General features: G+C 51.8%; 1 protein-coding gene across 2 annotated transcripts in view; it reads right to left on the bottom strand.

Annotated features, from left to right (window-relative positions):
• Smyd2 (SET and MYND domain containing 2) overlaps window positions 1-8,136 on the bottom strand; it is a 47,118-nt gene extending 38,982 nt beyond the window's left edge. Inside the window, exon 1 of one of the 2 annotated variants that reach the window (XM_023710246.1) lies at window positions 7,461-8,136. In XM_023710246.1, the coding sequence (XP_023566014.1) occupies window positions 7,461-7,633 (173 nt within the window). In that variant the 5' untranslated portion in view covers window positions 7,634-8,136. The remainder of the gene's footprint in view (window positions 1-7,460) is intronic. The other variant, XM_004626868.2, reaches the window with a different exon arrangement.
• Between the last annotated feature and the right edge of the window lie 9,142 nt (window positions 8,137-17,278).

Here is a 17,278-nt window from a genome sequence, read left to right as displayed (position 1 = left end):
CCTGAAACCTCCCACTTCACCTAGAATTCACCGGATTCCATATTAATAAATTGGCGAAAGGACTTCCATGCTATTTTTAATTTTTTGATTGAAAGTTCTAAGAGACACAGCTGGATTACCAGCGAAGGCATGCCCTAAAAAGATAAGTTGTTGCCTCCATCTTCAAGACATTTTAAAAAATAGATTATTTTCCTGCTAAATTGCATATTCCCGGCCTCGAGAGCAGTCTTGGGATCTGATTTCCCTCTGTTCTATTGTGTCGGCGTCAACGCCTTTGCAATTGAAAAGGAGGCCGCGGAGGGTGGCAGGCAAGTCGGCAGAAGTTGGCGGAGCTGGCGGCCTCCCTGCAACTGGCGAGCGCGCTAATGAGGCCAAGGTCGCGGGTTCAAGCCTGAAAAGGCAGGTACTTCAGGCAATTCCCTGCCGAGGAGAACTGCGCCCCTAAACGACTGCGGATTTTCAGACCTCCAACGACGCGAGGGCTCGGGTGTGGGCGGCAAAGGACCAGGGGCTGGGAATGCAAGTCCAAGGGAGGGAAGAGAGGCCTCCAGCGCTGCCTTCCGCAGGCCTGTGAGTGGACCCCGCTGGCTGGGCTGTCAGAGGAGGGGGAGGGTGGCTTGGGGAAGTCTAACCACAGGTCTTTGAGGTCCCTCTAGTTCCTGGTGACCACTGGACACACAGACCTGCACTGACAGGCAGACAAGTCCACCAGGGGCTGGCCCTGGAGGCACAGGAGAATGATAGGGGTTGAGACAGGGTCTTAATAGGGGTTGAGACAGGGTCTTAATATGTAGCCCAGGCTTGCTTCAATCTCACGGCCATCCTCCTGCCTCAGCCTCCTGAGTGCTAGGATGACTGGCAAGCAGCACCAGGCTCCACAGGAAACTAGATTTTTAAAAAAGCTGGGGAGACAGCTCAGTGGCATAAGCCCCTGCCTGGCATGCACAAGGTCCTGAGTCTGATCCCTGGTACTGCAGAAAATACACACACATACACACACACACACACACAGACACACACGCATGCACACACGCCAGACTAGCCTTGCATACAGTCGGATCCTGAGCATAAGGTAGAAGAAATAAAGACAGAAAGAGGAGAGGAGAAAAATGGCACTTTTGCAACTGTGCCTTTGGGGAAAACTACAGCTTCACGACTGCAAAGTTACTTCAGCCTCTTTTCCTTCCAGGAAATGCACTCAAGAGAAATTCCTCAGGGCCTCAAGGTGCGGCAAGCTTGAGCCTGGGCTCCGCAGCTGTGCTCCTCACCTCTGCGCTGCAGTCCTCCCACGGCTGTGTCAGGGTGCAGCGGCTTCCGGTACAGCCACCAGGTGTACAGCTGATGGCAGGGACACACATCCTAAGTCACCATCCTAAAGACAGCAGAAGACAGCCTAGCTCCGCAGCGTGGGGCACCTCTCTCTCCCAGCCCTGCACCCTGCTTCGTGAACATGTGCTGTTAAACCTCTGCCCTCCCCAAGCCCCCCTCTACACCTCTTGCTGATGCCCCAGAGATGTCTGCTGCAACCTGCTTCTCCAGGAAGGGTGGGGTTAGGGGCTCCCAGGGCCTGGTCAGGTGACAGCAATCTCCGCAGCATTGCTGGGAGGGCAGTGAGTCCTCCAGAGGGACATGAGCCTGCTTCTCACTAGCCCCTGCCACCTTGAGAGCAGAAGTGATCTAAAAGTGTGATTATTTTTTTCCTTTTTATTAAAAAGAAAAACAAGGGCCAGCCAAATAGCTCAGTGGATTAAAGCGCCTGCTTAGGCAGACACAGGGGTCAGGGGCGGGGAGTTCGATCTCCAACCTGCCGTCCCTGCCCTGCCCCCAGGGCATGCTGAGATGGCGATTGAAGCTGGGCGTGGTGGCACACGCCTGTAATCCTAGCCCTTGGCAGGCTGTAAACAGGAGGATCACTACAAGTCTGATCTACGCAGTGAGCCCCTGTAGACCCTGTCCTAAAATACAAAGAAAAAAAAAAAAAAAAAAAAAAAGGGCAGATGAACCTAGATCCATAGAGGTCAGTATAAAAGCCCACAGCAAACCAGAAACTTCCTTTCCTGTCCGCTCACACACTCCAGCTCTAAGACAACCGTTCCTCAGCAGGTATGTCCTGTGGCTCTCACACAAAGCCTCAAGCCTGAGGATAAAACCAGCACCACGGAACCCAAGCCAGCAGATGATGATGTGCACAACTGAACCCATTCTTCTTTCTATTTATTTATTTATTTATTTATTTATTTATTTTTGCGGTACCGGGGATTGAACTCAGGACCTTGTACTTCTTGCACTTGCCAGGCGAGTGCTTATTCTACTGAGCTATCTCCCTGGCCCTCTTCTTTCAACTTAGTTTAGCAATGCAGTACCTGCTGGGGCAGGAGAAAAGCACAAGAACTGCATTCACACTCAGGGCCTGTGGCACACTCCTATAATTCCTAGCATTCCAGAGACTGGAGGCAGGAGGAGCGCCACGAGTTGGAGGTCAATAAGGACAGCACAGACTACAGAGCAAGACCCAGTCTCAAAAAAGCAAAGCAAAATGAAACAAAACCGCATTCACTCAGGAAGGCGTGAGACAGGCCAAATCCTCCAGGTGTGGCGAGAAAGCCATAGGAGTGGGTACACTAAGTCCCAGGAGAAGCACTCAGCAGCTCCAGGCTGCAAGCGGCACAGGAAGCAAGTCTCAGAGGAAGAAGATGGGGGTTGGTCCCTGCAGGTCACAAAGCCAGGCTCTTAGGGCCATTCAATAAATATATGACCAAAGCCAGAGACAGGCGAGAGGAAAATGGCTTCGTCTCTGGACCCCTCATTTTTTCCTACGTAAAATGGGACAAGGCTCTGTCTACACCAGCCATCCTCGGCAGGATCAAAATAAGAGCGTATCTACAAGTGCTTTATGGGCTGCAGAGAGCGACGCGACTGAAAGGGATGTCCTTTTCTGAGGGTCTTCAGATTTTTCTGATGGAGAGAATTCTGCGCCTCGCTTTTGCAAGGGAAAGCTGTCGGCCGGGGCTCTAACTCTTCAGGACAACCTGCTGGTGCTGCTAACCCTTTCATCTGAAATCACTTCCAAACCTGAGGCTCGTCTGTCCCTGGGCCCCCGTAAACCGGAATGGAAATTATATTCCCTGCATACGGAGAAGCCTCGGCTGCAGCTCCATTTGAAGTCTTAAAGGTCAGATCTCTGCTATCGTTCAAAGACCCACACGGGAGGTAAAGCCGAGTGAGGAGTCAATATCCTAGGTGGAAAATCTGAGTGGGGCGTGGTGGCACACACGCTCATAATCGGAGCAGGCAGGAAGCTGAAGCAGGAGGATCACTGTGAGTTCAAGCCCAGCCTGGACTGCACAGCAAGACCCCGTCTCAAAAAACCAAAAGAGAAAAGAGAATTGTGTTTTCTTCCATTTAGGCTTTAAAATATATGCTTCATCTCATGTTAAGAGAGTGCTTTGGAGTTAGGTCATAATCTGTGTGTCTGTGGCCACAGCTCGGCCACGTGTTGAATAAACACCGAAAACAGACCTGGGAGCCCTATGATGATTATCATCCAGGGATCCACAGCGGAGGGAGCTGGGTTAGCTCTGGCCAGGGGGCCTGTCGGGGCGACTCCTTCCAGCACCCCTACCCGAGCTGCATCCTACAACTGTGTCTCAGAAACCACAGCATTTAATCCCAGGAAACAAGGACAGCTGACTCCCGTACTCTTTTAACGTAACCTTTTAGAGAAAGTGGGTATGCTTTTATTTGGATTTGCTTTTGTGGCACCGAGGATGGAATCCAAGGCCCAAGCCACACCCACACCGAGATACATCCCCGGCTCTCTTTTTCTGTTGTATTTTATTTGGGAGTGGGAGTCTCACTACTCTGCTAAGTAGCACAGGCCGCACTGAACTTGTGATCCTCCTGTCTTAGCCCCCTCGGGTACTGGGATTACAGGCCTGTGCCACCATACCCAGCTGTGTTGTGTGTGTTCGACTCTTCTGTGCATTTTATACCTGGGGTGGGGCTGCCTATTCATGCCCCTGTCCAATTTTTCACTTAGAAAAATGAAGCTTTTGGTCATGTCTCCCCACAGTCCTAAGAGGATGTTTTGCTAACTACTGGGATCACAGCAGCTCTGCAGAGAACGTCTTTTTCCCAAGCACAGCTGTGGCGGCTAGGACCAAGGCTCTTCCAGAGAAGTTTAAGAAACGGAAGGCTGAGGCAGCAGCACTGCCGTGAGTTCAAGGCTGGCCTGAACCACACAGCAAGAATTTGTTTCAAAAACAAAACAAAATATTTCTTGGCTCTCAATATTGATTAAGATCAACTAAAGATTATTTTGCCAGGCTGGAACAATAGGAAAGACAAGATGAGCATTGCTAAAGAATAAATCTAGAGGACACTAAGGGAAAAAAAAACTCAACTGCTTACAACAGGACATCTGAATGTCCTGAATGAATCACAGTGTTCTGCTCATATGAAACAGTTCAGCTTTTAAAATAACCACTCTAAATGAACCAGACAGAATAGAGACTCACCGAAACCGGGTTCTCCCAGCTTGACCCCAAAGGAACCCCTTTGGGCCTGAGGTGTCCCCTGGCTCACAGTCAGCAAGACCAGCAAAACTACACTCTTGAGCCCAGAGAATAAGGCCGGGGGCAGGAGGGACATGGGCTGGCCTGGGATCCATGCAGTGCAAGAGGAATATTCAGACGAAGTCTGGGCAACAGCAGGGTTTATCCCTTTCCAGGCAAATGACACCAAGTGTTCAAATGGGTCATTCTCTGACTCTGAAATGTATCTCTGTGTCTTTAAAATCTTGCCACAGGAAGCTCCTAAATGGCCAAGATGTGCACACAGACAAGTGTCTGCATGTTAAAATGTACCTAAGAAGGACATCCCCCTGGCAGGGACAACTCCAACTGAGATGCCTATCTTTAATTTCATCAATTAATTAACTTTTGAGACAAGATTTCACTGTGTAGCCCAGGCTGGCCTGGAACTCATGGCCGTCCTGCTATCTCAGCCTCTGCACAGCTGGATTTACACGCGTGCGCCACAACATGGGTGGACATTTGCAGTTCCCGAAGCTCCCGCCGAGCAGCTGGGATAAGATACACATTGCCCAGCCGTTGTCTGCCCCGCAAGGAAAAAGCACTACGAACTTACTCCTCCAGGAAACAAGTCTTTGACCTGTCCTGGCAGTAACAAGTGGCTTCTATAGCTAGCTAAGAAATTTCCCACTATTTTTAGTTTACAAAATACTCTTACTTATGAAGAAATCATTTTCCCTGTTCAAAATGAGTAAAATTCAGACACAATCTTACAACTTTGGCAATCTCAGGGGGTTCATTTATCTGAGGCGCTACTGTTTAAACTTCTGGCCCAGGAAAGAAAGGAACAGCCTGTCACTGGACCTGCCGCTCTGGGAGAGGCGGTGGAGGTGGCCGGCCTGTACCTGCATGTGGAGGATTCTGCTTCTTCTCAGAGGCCTTGGGGTGAGGGCACCCCAAGATCCCCACTATAGCTGCACCGCCTCACATCTCCCCAGTCAAACACATGTAGGTGACCAAGAGGCAGGTGTCACATCTATTTATAAGGTTTTTTTTTTTTTTTTTGCTCAGAATGCCCTCATGGCTGGTTTGGCTGGCTGGAGAGTTGTGGGGATCGAACTACAGCAACCTGAGGCTGACAGCTTTGTGGAAGCAGCCACTTAAACAACTGAGCTAAGGCCAGGCCCCTGTCACATCTATTTAAACAGCCCCAACTAATCAGATTTGACGGAAATCAGAATGGGGCAGGAAGCTATTTCTGGAAGCAGGCATCTCAGGAGTGGCCCTCCTGTATCTTTAGCCAACTGCAGCTGTATGCTGGCAAGAACCTGAAGCTCAGGGGACCAGGCAGACAGGAGCACAGAGCCCCGGAAGGGGCCAATGCACATCAATCCGAAAAATGCAAAGACATAATAAGAGAGGGAAAACTTTGTCACATATGGCAGGACAACGGAGGCAGAATGATCTATGAACCTGCCAAGTGACGGTAACATGCCAAGGTTGGGGTGTGCAGCAGACACTGTAAAGACAGGGGAAGAGAAGCACCGCTCAGAACCTCTCTGGCTTTAGCCAGAGATTTAATGATCTCTGACTCATCAGAGCACAGGACTTCCAAGGCCACCTGCATCCCTACTATGCGCCCACCACACACTCCCTCCCTTGGTGGCCTCCAGGTGTCTCTAGACCCCCGCCGAGGCCCCTTCCGAGCTGGGTGACCTGCTCCACTCCTGCAAGCAGACACCCACGCTGCCGCAGACTCCCAGCCACAGCGAGGCTCAGAAGATCAAGGGACCAGTCGCAGCAGCCTTTTTAACTTTGGGAAAACCCAATGCTCACTTCACTCAAACGTCGCAAAGTGGTGCCATGACCCTTTAGCTCCTGGCTCACCAATTCAAAGAGCCACATCACATACAGCCCTTCGGCTGCCCACGGCATGATTCTGTGTTGAGTTCCTTTCCAGGTTCCCCCCAAGCGGAAGGCAGTTCTGGCAGGGAGTCCGGGCAAGATTACTACCGTAGCGTATTCAGCCTTTGTCCCTTCCTTTGCTGGGTCTTAACTGTAGAACCAGGCGCGCAGGTCCCAGAGACAGTGCCTCAGCGGAGGCTTCACTCCAGACCTCAGCTAGCCCAGAAAGCTCCACTGCAAAGATGAAAAACTGAGGTTCAGAGGGACAGCTAGCGTCAGGGCTAGGGTTGGCAAGGTCCCTTCCCAGCCAGCAGTGGTGGCCAGGCACCAACCCCACCTTGGTGGATTTACTGTGCACCTAGCCAGGTGTCAAAGGCAGCACCCAGCCTGGCCTTCTGCGCCTAATGAACAGTACAACCAGGTGCTTGGCGGCTGAGGCTGGAGGATCGCTCTGACTCACATTGTGCGTTCAAGACTGGCCTAAACCACCTAGGGGAACACTGTCTCCGGCAAAACAAAACTGCAACTACACTTCCCGTCCACTTTAGTGCTGTCCTGCGCAGAATGAACGGAGCTGGGTTGGAAGAGTGCTTGCTTTTCACTCTGAAACTGACACAACTCCGTGTGTGGGACTTTCTATGGATACATGCTACCTGTGACTGAGACACAGGGGAACACAGCTTGTTACCACGAAACGCCTTCTCAGCCGCGCATCACGCCCCATGCCCCGCCCGCTCCCGCCCGGGCCACTGCTTTTCTAAGCACCCTTCGCAGCGGCCGCCCACTACCACCAAATGCCCACCCCCACCCCACCCCACCTCCGTCGCCCCATAAGGCCCGGGCCGCAGCTGGTCGGGATCTTGCAGATCTGGTCGCTCAGCCCCGGGGTGACAGGGTAGGACCAGACCACGCGGGGCCCAGCGCGCGGCGGCTTCCGCGCCTCCTCCCGCGCACACTGCCGCGCCCCTCCTCGGGCCCCTCCCCCGGCCCTCCCCGGCCCCGGCGCCGCAGCCCGGTCCTTACCTGGCGAAGCAGTGCTCGCAGTGGCCGCCGCGTTCGCCCACCGTGAGCACGCAGGCGTAGGCCGGGCAGGCGAAGAGCAACTCGCCCATCTGGAAGGGCTGCAGGGCGCGCAGCCCCCGGCCCTTTCCCGGGCTGCAGAAGCGCTCAAGGCCGCCGCGGCCCTCGGCCCGCATGGTGGCGACGGCGCCCGGCTGCGGCTCCCGCGCGTCACCGTCAGCGGCTGCAGGGGGTGGGAGCGGTGGCGCCCCGGAAGGGACGGCCCCGCCCGCGCGCGCCCGAGTGGGAGGGGAGGGAGGGGGAGGAGGCCGGGCCGCGCTCCCGCGCTCAGCTCAGCTCCGGGCGCCGCGGTCTCCGCTCGTCCCCGGGTGCGCGCAGCGGGGTGCAGGGGCCAGGGGTGCGAGGGCTTCCGCCCTAGGCGCTCAGAAGCGGACCGAGACCGTCTTTCCTCCCTGTGCGCTCCTACGACCTCGCCACTCTCCTAGGAGAGCCACCCCGGAGCACCAAGGGGACTTACAGACGTGGGACCTGCCAGAAAGTTTGGGGTGGTGCGGGTTAAAGTGCGCGAGCCCGGGCTTGTCACCCGCTAGAGCGCCGCTGGCCCCCCTGGTGGACGTGAGCTGCGCGCACGGAAGAGGAAATGCGCCGCGGCCGCGCTCCCGGCCTCTGCGGACCGCGGCGCCGCGAGCTGGCATCCGGAGATGTGGGTTGTGCTCAGGGGTCGGGGCCAGGCGGTGGCCGGACGCCTCCCGAGCCCGACTGTGCGTGGTTTGCTTGGGCTTGGCCGCCCGCCCCGATCTCAGAAAAGGCACTTGAGTGAGGTCAAGAGAAGCTAAAACAATGCCTAGTTATGCTGATAAACTCTGCACACTAGCCTGCCTCTGTAGCTCACAGGAGAAAGAACAGAGTCCGCATTGTGCCAGGTAGCCCGAGAAAGGCTGGAACAGACAAGCACGCAGAGGAGGCTGAAAGTGTGAAGAGAATTTGGCAGAAAGGTCCCTGACCGCAAACCAGCCGTTGAAGTTCAGGGCTGACCCGGCCAAGGGAAAGATGTCTGCGTTTTGGAGAACAGAGCCGGATTGGTGGAATTCTTGGCTCTTCGGCACAATTCCTTTATTAAAGGCAAAATGAATCAGCCTCTAGCCCTCCGCCAGGGAAAGGTCATCGTGGGTATGATTTCACTGACGCATTCTAAGAAGTCTAGGCTGACTGGGCCCGGGCCAAAAGAAGGGCCACAGAGCCCCTGGTTCTTAGAGCAGTCCCTGCACTCCGATGCAACCTTCCTTGTTTTGCTTAACACTCCAACACCCCAGTGAGTTACCACTTCTGTTCTAACATTAAGAAACTAAGATTCAGGAAGAATGATTTCCAAAGCTACGCAGTAAATGGCAGAATTTGGTTTGAAAGTTTGCTTTGCTTTGGAGCCGCAACAGCTTTGTGTTGTGGTGTCTTCTGGCAAAACAACACAGCTCACTGTGGTGGCTACACAGATTATTCAGTGGGATTACAGGCAATCAGTCACCAGTTCAGGCCTGGAATGATTCAGGCAGATGACATTTGTTCTGGCTGAACGCAAAGGTTGGACAGGAGTTTACAACTGGAGGAGGGAGAAGAATGTCCCTGGTAGAGACAGGTACAGTCAGGGAGAGCTGAGAGTGTCTAGTTGTTTCTGTCTAGTTGTCCTCTCAAAGCCTCATGTAGTCGTGGTTGGATTTCTAGAGGTTGTGATTAATTCATGAGCCATTGCTGGGATCATGGGTGTGAGTGCTGCTGGGATCGTGGGTGTGAGTGCTGCACTTGCCCTGGGGCAGGCAGCCTGGATGCAGTGTAAGGAGGGGAGAGAGGCTTGCTCTTTCTCTGTAGCTGCACCTGCTGCTTTTCCCTTGCTCTTTGCTGTTTTCTGCCACCATGAACGGCTACCCTCTGCCATGTGCCGCTCTGCCTTGGAGCCAGCTGAGTAGGGACTGAAACCTCCACGCACTGTGAGCTAAATAAACCTTTCCTTCTTTAATTTTGAGTGTCGGGTATTTTGTTGCAGCAGTGAAAGAAAAGTAACCCAGACGGGGCGGAGCAGATCTCAGAGGGCGGGGCTACCAGAAAGCGGAGTCACATCTCGAGGTCGGCAAGTTTAAGGCCCTGTCTCAGGAACCAAAGCAAAGAAATCAAGGCAGGGACATCAGGCAGAAAGACAGGTGATGTCCGCAATTATGCTGGGGCATATAGCGCAGTTTCTGTCCCTGGAAGATGCAAGGCAGGCAGACATCGAACAGTGCCAATGCTCTGGCTCTGCCTCACTGGCCTCGTGTGTTCAAGACAGGAGCCATAAATACCCTAGAATTTTTGGAACGGAGGAAGCATTTTCTCACCAGTGAGGAAGGTGAGACATCACGAGGGCGAATGACTTGCCTGGCAGTGCAGAGTGCAACCAGCCTGAGAGCCTGTGATGTATTCATGCGACCTACAAATATTTATTAGGTGCTTACTTGGTGTTTTAGGAACAGCGGGAAGGGATGGAAATATGAAGGTAACGACAGCTGACTCACTCTTGCCCCTGTGGTGCAGTAATCGGGGAGCAGGCGTCAGTCGGATTATACCCCAGCACAGATGTTCGCAGCCCCCACACAAAGCAGCACGTTGGCCCCAAGATCCAGAGGACATCATGATCCAGCCCGGTGAGAAGACACACAGGGGAGCAGAGAAACAGCCTGAAGAGTTCTGGGGCCTGGAAGAAGTCTGCCCGACGTAAAAGCCTCAGATGCGGAATGACCAGGAGGGACCAACCAGGATGAGACTGAGCCAGCAGGTGTAGGAAGAAGTGTGGGTTGAGTGTCACGGTGTGGGGTAATCTGTCCCCACCAAGACTCAGACCAAAGCCAGACGCAGTGTGGCAGTGCTGGGGCCTCAGGGAGGTGATTAAGAAGGGGAGGCCCATGCCAAGAGGGGCTCTAGGGGGTGCACACTGTAAGCCCAGACTCTCTCCACAGAGCTCCATGCCCTGAGAGAGGGTGTTCTCCAGAAGCCTGAGCCCCCCTGCCCTTCCTGGCCGTGGAACCTCACGCATCAGTCACTACTGCCCAACCCGCTTCTCTGCATGTTTGGGCCAGCACACCAGAAGTCATGCCATCCTGGTGCTAGGCTTTTGCCAGGCGGGTCTGTGAGCTAAATAAACCCCTGTCTAAATTACTGAGCCTTGGGGGTTTCATTACAGTACCCGAGAGCACGCTGAGACTTTGGGCTTTGGGCTTGGCTGAGTAATGGAAACCGCCTCCCCACCCTGGGCAAGCTCCTGGAAGCTTCTGATGTCAACAGCACACCTACGTGAGTCTTGGATACATTTGGACTCTATAGTTTTGCCTTTTAACATTCTGATTTTGGGGGGGGGCTCTAGCAGAGATGAAAAAAAATATAGAGGTAAACAAACAGCTGGATATGGTGGTGCATACATACAGTCCCAGCACTCAGGAAACTGAGGCAGGAAGATTGCTGTGAGTTCAAGGGCAAGCCTGGGTTATCCAGCAAGTTCTGTCTCAAAAAACATAGCAAAACAAAGTTAGCAGATAACATATGGCTTATGATATGGTAGACAGTTTACTCTTTTAAGCACTCATTGTCCAAAGTAATCAACTTATTTATTTTGTAGTAATCAACTTATTTATTTTGTTTAAGATTGCAAGTAGTTTTATTTTCTTCTTCGTTTCCTTTTACTGGGACAGATTGCTGCAGCTGAGGAGCAGCCAGAGTTGCCTTCCTGAGCAGTGGGGTGTGGCACCCTCCTCTCGCAGGTGGCAATGGCCGGCAGTCCTAGGAATCTGGGAAAGCAGTTGGCCTGGAAAAAATCCTGGGGCTGAACTTAAGTGACTTGAGCCGGGGACACAGCCGCTGAGGCAGTCGCCCTGGATTTAGGAGCTCCGGTGACGGTGACTGGGAAAGCTGTGTTTAAAATAAGCAGCGTGGGGATGGCAGCCTGGCCGCCAGGGCAGCCTGGTGACAGCGCTCTTCTTGAGGCTCATTCTTGACACCATGCCACCCTGGGCTCGCATTCCGTGAGAGGAGCCTTTGCGCTGCCAGCGGCCCTGGCTCCCCACACCCTGCTGGTGACGCGCAGAAAGCCCCACAGGAGATGCGGGCCCGTGTCTGCGGCCTAGAGGTTGATCATATGCAGGAGCGAAATGCCCTTCCAAATTCAGATTAGCACCTGGAGGAAGCAGCGCTGGGCATGAGCCGGGGAAATAAAGCCTTAGCAAGGAAGAGCTTTGTGGGGAGTGGACGGGGCTGCACCTGCGCTGTGCCTGTGTGCGTTCCGCTGATTGAGTGTGTGTGTGTGTGCTCTCCCTGGGATCCACCCTAGTCCGCAAAGGTGAAAAGCATCAGCAACAGCAACGAAGTAGCCGAAGAATGGCTCTGGAGGCTCCCGGTTGCCTTCCCTGGAACCTGCGAATGTTACAACAGGCGTGGCTGGAAAGGTTTTTTTTTTTTTTAAATTTTTTTTTTTTTTAAATTTTTTTATTTATTTATTTATTTTTTGTGTGTATGTGTGTGTGGCCAGCTCAGCCCACCTGGGGGCAGGGCTGGCTGGCATGTGGTGCTGGGGATTGAAATGCGGGTCCCTGTGCTTTGCTAAGCTTGTTCTAAATAGGTGCTTTAGACCACTGAGCCATCTCACCAGCCCTGGAAAGGGTTTTGCAGAACTTTTAAATTAGGAATTGGTGCTAGGAAGAGCAGCCCGCATTACCCAGGCTTCCTCAGTACATTCACAGAGGTTCTTCTGAGAGCAAAAGAAAATGTGACCAGAAACCAAAACTGGGGTGACGTGAGGCCATGGACCAGAGTGCCAGGCACCCCCAGAAGCTGGAAGAGTTAGGGAGCAGGTTTCCCCCCGGGGGAATCTGGGGAGCAGCACCCTGCTGACATCCGGCTTTAGCACAAGACAGATTTCCCACTTCTGACCTCCCAACCAGCGGTGAAGCAGCTGCTGTCACCTGGAGCTGTCCTGTTTATGGCGATTTGTCACTGCAGCCAAAGGAAAGGAATGCACACTACAAAGCAATGCCGTGTGAATCAGGTCCCCAAGAAAGTAGAGTTGAAAGGCTTCATGTAGGACCTGGCCTTTTGCCCCCATATAGCAAGTCAGCCAGGAAGAGGGGCTCTGCGAAAGATATCGAAGTGGAAACTCACTGGGACAGGAGAGAATTTGGCAAGGTGAGGAAGGATTTTTTCCTTCTTTTTAATAATCATTAATTATTTACAGAGCCGGGACCTGTCCCTGTTGAAACTTTAATGTATAAAGGTGTCCCGCACCTTTACTATCTCCTGCAGTCCTCCTGCTGACATTTTATAGGTGAGGTCCTGCAGTTAAACTCCTTGTTCAAGTGCATGGCCGTGAGCCCAGGCCTTGGACGACCTTCACCCAGCCAGAGCGATGGCTCCAGCCAGGGAGGTCCAGGGAAGGCAACCGAGCAGGAGTGAGTCCCGGGGGAGTAGGAGCTGGGTGGCACCGTGGAGCCTGGGACTAGGCAGGCACGATCGGGTTTTTGCTTTAGGAAGGTCATTTTCATGCTGAATGGAGAATAATGGGGAGGATGGAGAAGAGCTAAGAAGGGGGACACAACAGAAGAGCAGGTGCAGGGGAGCAGCGCGCTGCACGCATGAAGGCCGTGGACGGGGAGCAAGGGCAGACCTTGACATAACAGGACCTGGTCACCGGGGCGAGAAAGAAAAAGGAGCAGGGACCGCGTGCCACACATGAGGACAACTGATGCCACTGCCATCCGGCCGCTTGAGGTCATCTCAGCAGCTTCGGTGCTCTTGAAGGCTGTGCGGGCACTCTTGCTGTCTCTGCCCCATCATGTTTCCTGATTCCTGTCCTTTCCTCTCCATTCTGTGCCTCAGGCTCTGCGTCTGCATGTGTGCAGAGTGCCCCGCACAGCGCAGTGGGTCACCTGTGGCATTGGCAGAGGCTCACAGCTCTGCACTTGCTTCTGCTCCTCCTCTGACCTGGGCAAGGAATCCTACTGTAGATAGGAAGGCAAAGGTGCTTGGTGTTCAGAACCCTGGGGATTGGACTGCAGAAACCTAGGGTCTCAGGCCTGCGAGCTCCAACTGTAGTAAATTCATGATGCTACCGAACAAGGACTTTGGCCTGGGAAGGATCCTCCAGGCCCAGGATCAAGGAGAATAGGAAACAAAGCCGGAGGGGCATGGCTGTGTGTTCCAAGGAAAGCACATTCTTAAGCTAGAGATCATCCAAGTCCTGGCCTTACACAGCCCCCAGGGTCCCTGTGCAGTAGCGATGGGTATGTGGGAGAAACGAAGGAAAACTCCCTGCAGTCTCCACGGAAAGCCAGTGACTTACCTGTACTCAGCTGTGACTACAGGAAGCAGGCGAACCACTTCCTAGAACCTGAGCATCTGTCTTCTTCTCAAGTTCATGTGTTGAAACCCTGACTTCTAAGGTAGTGGCCTTAAGAGGTATGAATTGGATGATAGGGGTGGAGCCCTTGTGAATGGGGTTAATGCCCTTACAGAGGAGGCCAAGGGAGAGTGCTCCGCCACCTGCTGTGTGGGGGCCCAGCAAGAAAGCTGCTGTGTGTGTGAGGAGTGAGCCTTCACCAGGCTCAGCAAGTGTGGCTGTCTTGGTCTTCAATTTCCCACCTCACCGACCAGGGGGCTGTAACTGTGGTCCTTTGCCCTACAGTTGAGTGGACGAAGACCCCCATCCAAGTACACCGCTGGAGGTGAGAATAAACGACCCCCGGGGGTCTGTGCACACTGGCCACTGAGGACCAGTGCTTCCACCCTGCCACCCTTGCAGACTTTAAACCTTAGCACCCTGGAGCCACCAAATGCAAGGGGTGGATAGTACCTCTGATGACATTTTTACCACCCAGGGTAACAAGGGCTCCTAGCAAAAATGGTTGCAATTTCTTAAGTGAGCCTGTAGATGAGCACCGAGCCTCCAGCGCTCTTGCATGTGGCCAGTGTCTGCTGCCAACACCCTGCCTCCATGATCACAGTTCCTGTCTAGCGAGGCCCTGCCAGCCACCTTCACTTTGGATGCATCAAGGCTGAGCGCATCTTTCAGACTTTAGAAATCCTAATCAGGGCTGGAGAGATGGCTCAGTGGTCTAAAGCACCTACTTGAAACAAGCTTGGCAAAGCACAAGGACCGCGGTTCAATCCTCCAGCACCACATGCCAGCCAGCCCGCCCCCTGGTGGTCTGAGCTGGCCACACACACACACACACACAATAAATAAAAAAAAAATGTAATAAATAAAAATAAATAAATATTAAAAAAAAAAAAGAAATCCTAATCAGCCAAGTCCTAGTCATTCTGGGAAGCTGTCTTTAAGATTTCTTCCCAGGAAAGGTCTTGTTTGTGCCATGGGGGCATGTAATCATCAACTTTATGTCATACGTATACTGCATGTGTGTGCAGAAAGCTATGTACCGTGACTATAATACCAAAGTATTGTAGTACTGTAGTAGCAACAATGCAGTATATGATGAAATTAACAATATGTCAGTAATAACATCATAGCATAATGTTAATATTGCAGCTTATTAATAACATATATATGCTAATTCCAAGTTCTTGAAAGGAAAATGCAAAGTGTTTTATGTACTTTGTAGTCTTTTCAGTGGACTGCATGATACTTGTGTTAAATTCTAAAGTATTTTCTGAGTGACTAAAGTGCCAAATGAGCTAATCGTATTAAAGGCTGTCACAATGGTCATGTATTTGACATCTCTGCTGTCAGAGAACGAACAGATAGCCGTAGGTAACGAATCAATGAAGATCTTAGAGAGATCAATATTCTCATTGATCAGCTCTTTATTGTGACACAGGATAAATGACCATGAAAGTGATGAGCGTTCCGGTGATTGTTTTGGAGGTGGGTACTATTCTTTCCAATCATGGAGTTCCAAATATCACCGGGCACGCCTGGGGGTTCAAGGGGCCCAAGGCGCCTGTGTTCTGCTCGGTTGTCCCCAGGCAAGCAAAGGTGTGGACCGGAAGAGAAATGGAGCTTTGCCTCCCCACAGAGCCCAGCCGAGCACCCGCATGCATAATTCAGAGTGGCACCGCGGTGTTGCAGTTGCACTGCAGGGCTTTGACCGGGCTCAGGGAGCCTGGAGGACACTGTTTGCACCAGGGGAAGGGAGGAAGCAGCCGGAGAAATTGGACACAGATGCCTACGTGAGAGCAAATGCATCGGCTCTTCACCCACCAGCCGTACTTCCTTAGAAGTACGGTGAGAAAAGAAAGGAAAAAACCGTGTAGATTTTAGGCAAAATAACAGTTCTGAGCAGATCCTGAAAATCGGATGAAAAGCCATTAAAGACCCACAGAAAGGTCCTCTTACTGACAGATTTGGTCCTACGCTAGGCTTCTTCACTGCCAGTTTTCTCTCTAGGAGTCTCATTACGCCCTCTCCATCACCAAATTTACCTTAATTCAGAAATCAAACATTGAGAACAATGACCAACTCATTTCTAGGGAGGCAGTGTCACCTGGTGGCTGGAGGAGGGGGCTGGGGACAGAGATGACCTTGCTGCAGAAACTCCTGACCTTGAGCAACACACAGGAAGCAGGTTTCAGTGCTTTGTACCGGGCTGGGAAATTCACATGGAGGGCAGCAAAGTTCCACAGAAATTAGAGGCGCGATGTAGTATTTAAAGTCTTAGTGCCTCTCCCTGTCGTTTTGTAGGCTTGAGCTTCACACAGACTTTGAATACATTGGTATAGTTAATTTATGGTATATAAGGACAGAAAAATCAGGGAGAAAACATTAACAGCTGTGAGTTGAGGAAAGACTTGAAGGTGGCCAGGTGACAAGAAGCCATGCAGAAGCCAACCCAGAGACCCGCTGAAGTCCTAACCAGAGCCCCCTGCCACATGCAAACCAAAACTCGTTAGCTTAGCTTTGTTTCCTAATAAGGCCTAAACATTTGGTGACATTAAATGTTTATGATTTGGCAAATGATGAAAATTCACAGCGAGGACAAATTTTAATAAGCTGAGAAAAGAAAATTACTTGTATGCCTGATAACAAATGAACTGATACCTTGTTTTCTTCATATGGTTTAATTTAGCGTCTGCTTAAGTATTTAAAGTGTTTTCATAAGCATAAACATGTACTTTATCTGACTATGTCTTAAAGGCCCCTTTTTATATTTATTTATTTGGCAGAACCAGGGATTGAACTCAGGCCCTTGCACTTGCCAGGCAAGCACTTATTCTGTTGAGCTATCCCTGGTTGTCCCAATTTTTTTTTTTTTGTACTGGCGCTTGAACTCAGGACCTTATACTTGCCAGGCAAGCGCTTATTCTACTGAGCTATCTCCCCAGCCCCTAAAAATAATATATAAAAATTTTTTTATTTATTTCTGCATTTGGTGCAGGGTCTTGCCACACAGCTCAGACTCATAGTGATCCTCCTGTTTGCAGCCTCTCCAGCACTGGGATTACAGGTGTGCGCCCCCAGCGCCCCCACGTCCAGTCTCGGTGGCTGGCTCAGAGAGCTGGGGGCAGACCTGGTACGGCATACGGTTCCAGGGATTGAACCCCAGTCCCTGTGCTTGCAGATAAATGCTTAGATCGCTGAGCTATCGCCCCAGCCCAGGCCAGTTTTTATGAAATTTCAAAACTTTAGGCATTTATTTCACTGGTGTGTGTTTCTAAAATAGAGCACTTGGCAGCAGATGAAACGTTCGTGTTTTTTTTTTTTTTTTTTCTTGTCTCCACTGCTGACATTTCTTTACTGTAAACCTTACTGTTGTCTTTCCTGTGCTGCACTGTAAATTGAAATCTTTTTTTTT

This window comes from Octodon degus, unplaced genomic scaffold (assembly GCF_000260255.1).
Source record: "Octodon degus isolate 3935 unplaced genomic scaffold, OctDeg1.0 scaffold00017, whole genome shotgun sequence".
NCBI classification, from domain to species: Eukaryota; Metazoa; Chordata; class Mammalia; order Rodentia; family Octodontidae; genus Octodon; species Octodon degus.
Note: the sequence above shows the minus strand (reverse complement) of the source record. Positions and strands in the feature narration are given on the sequence as shown.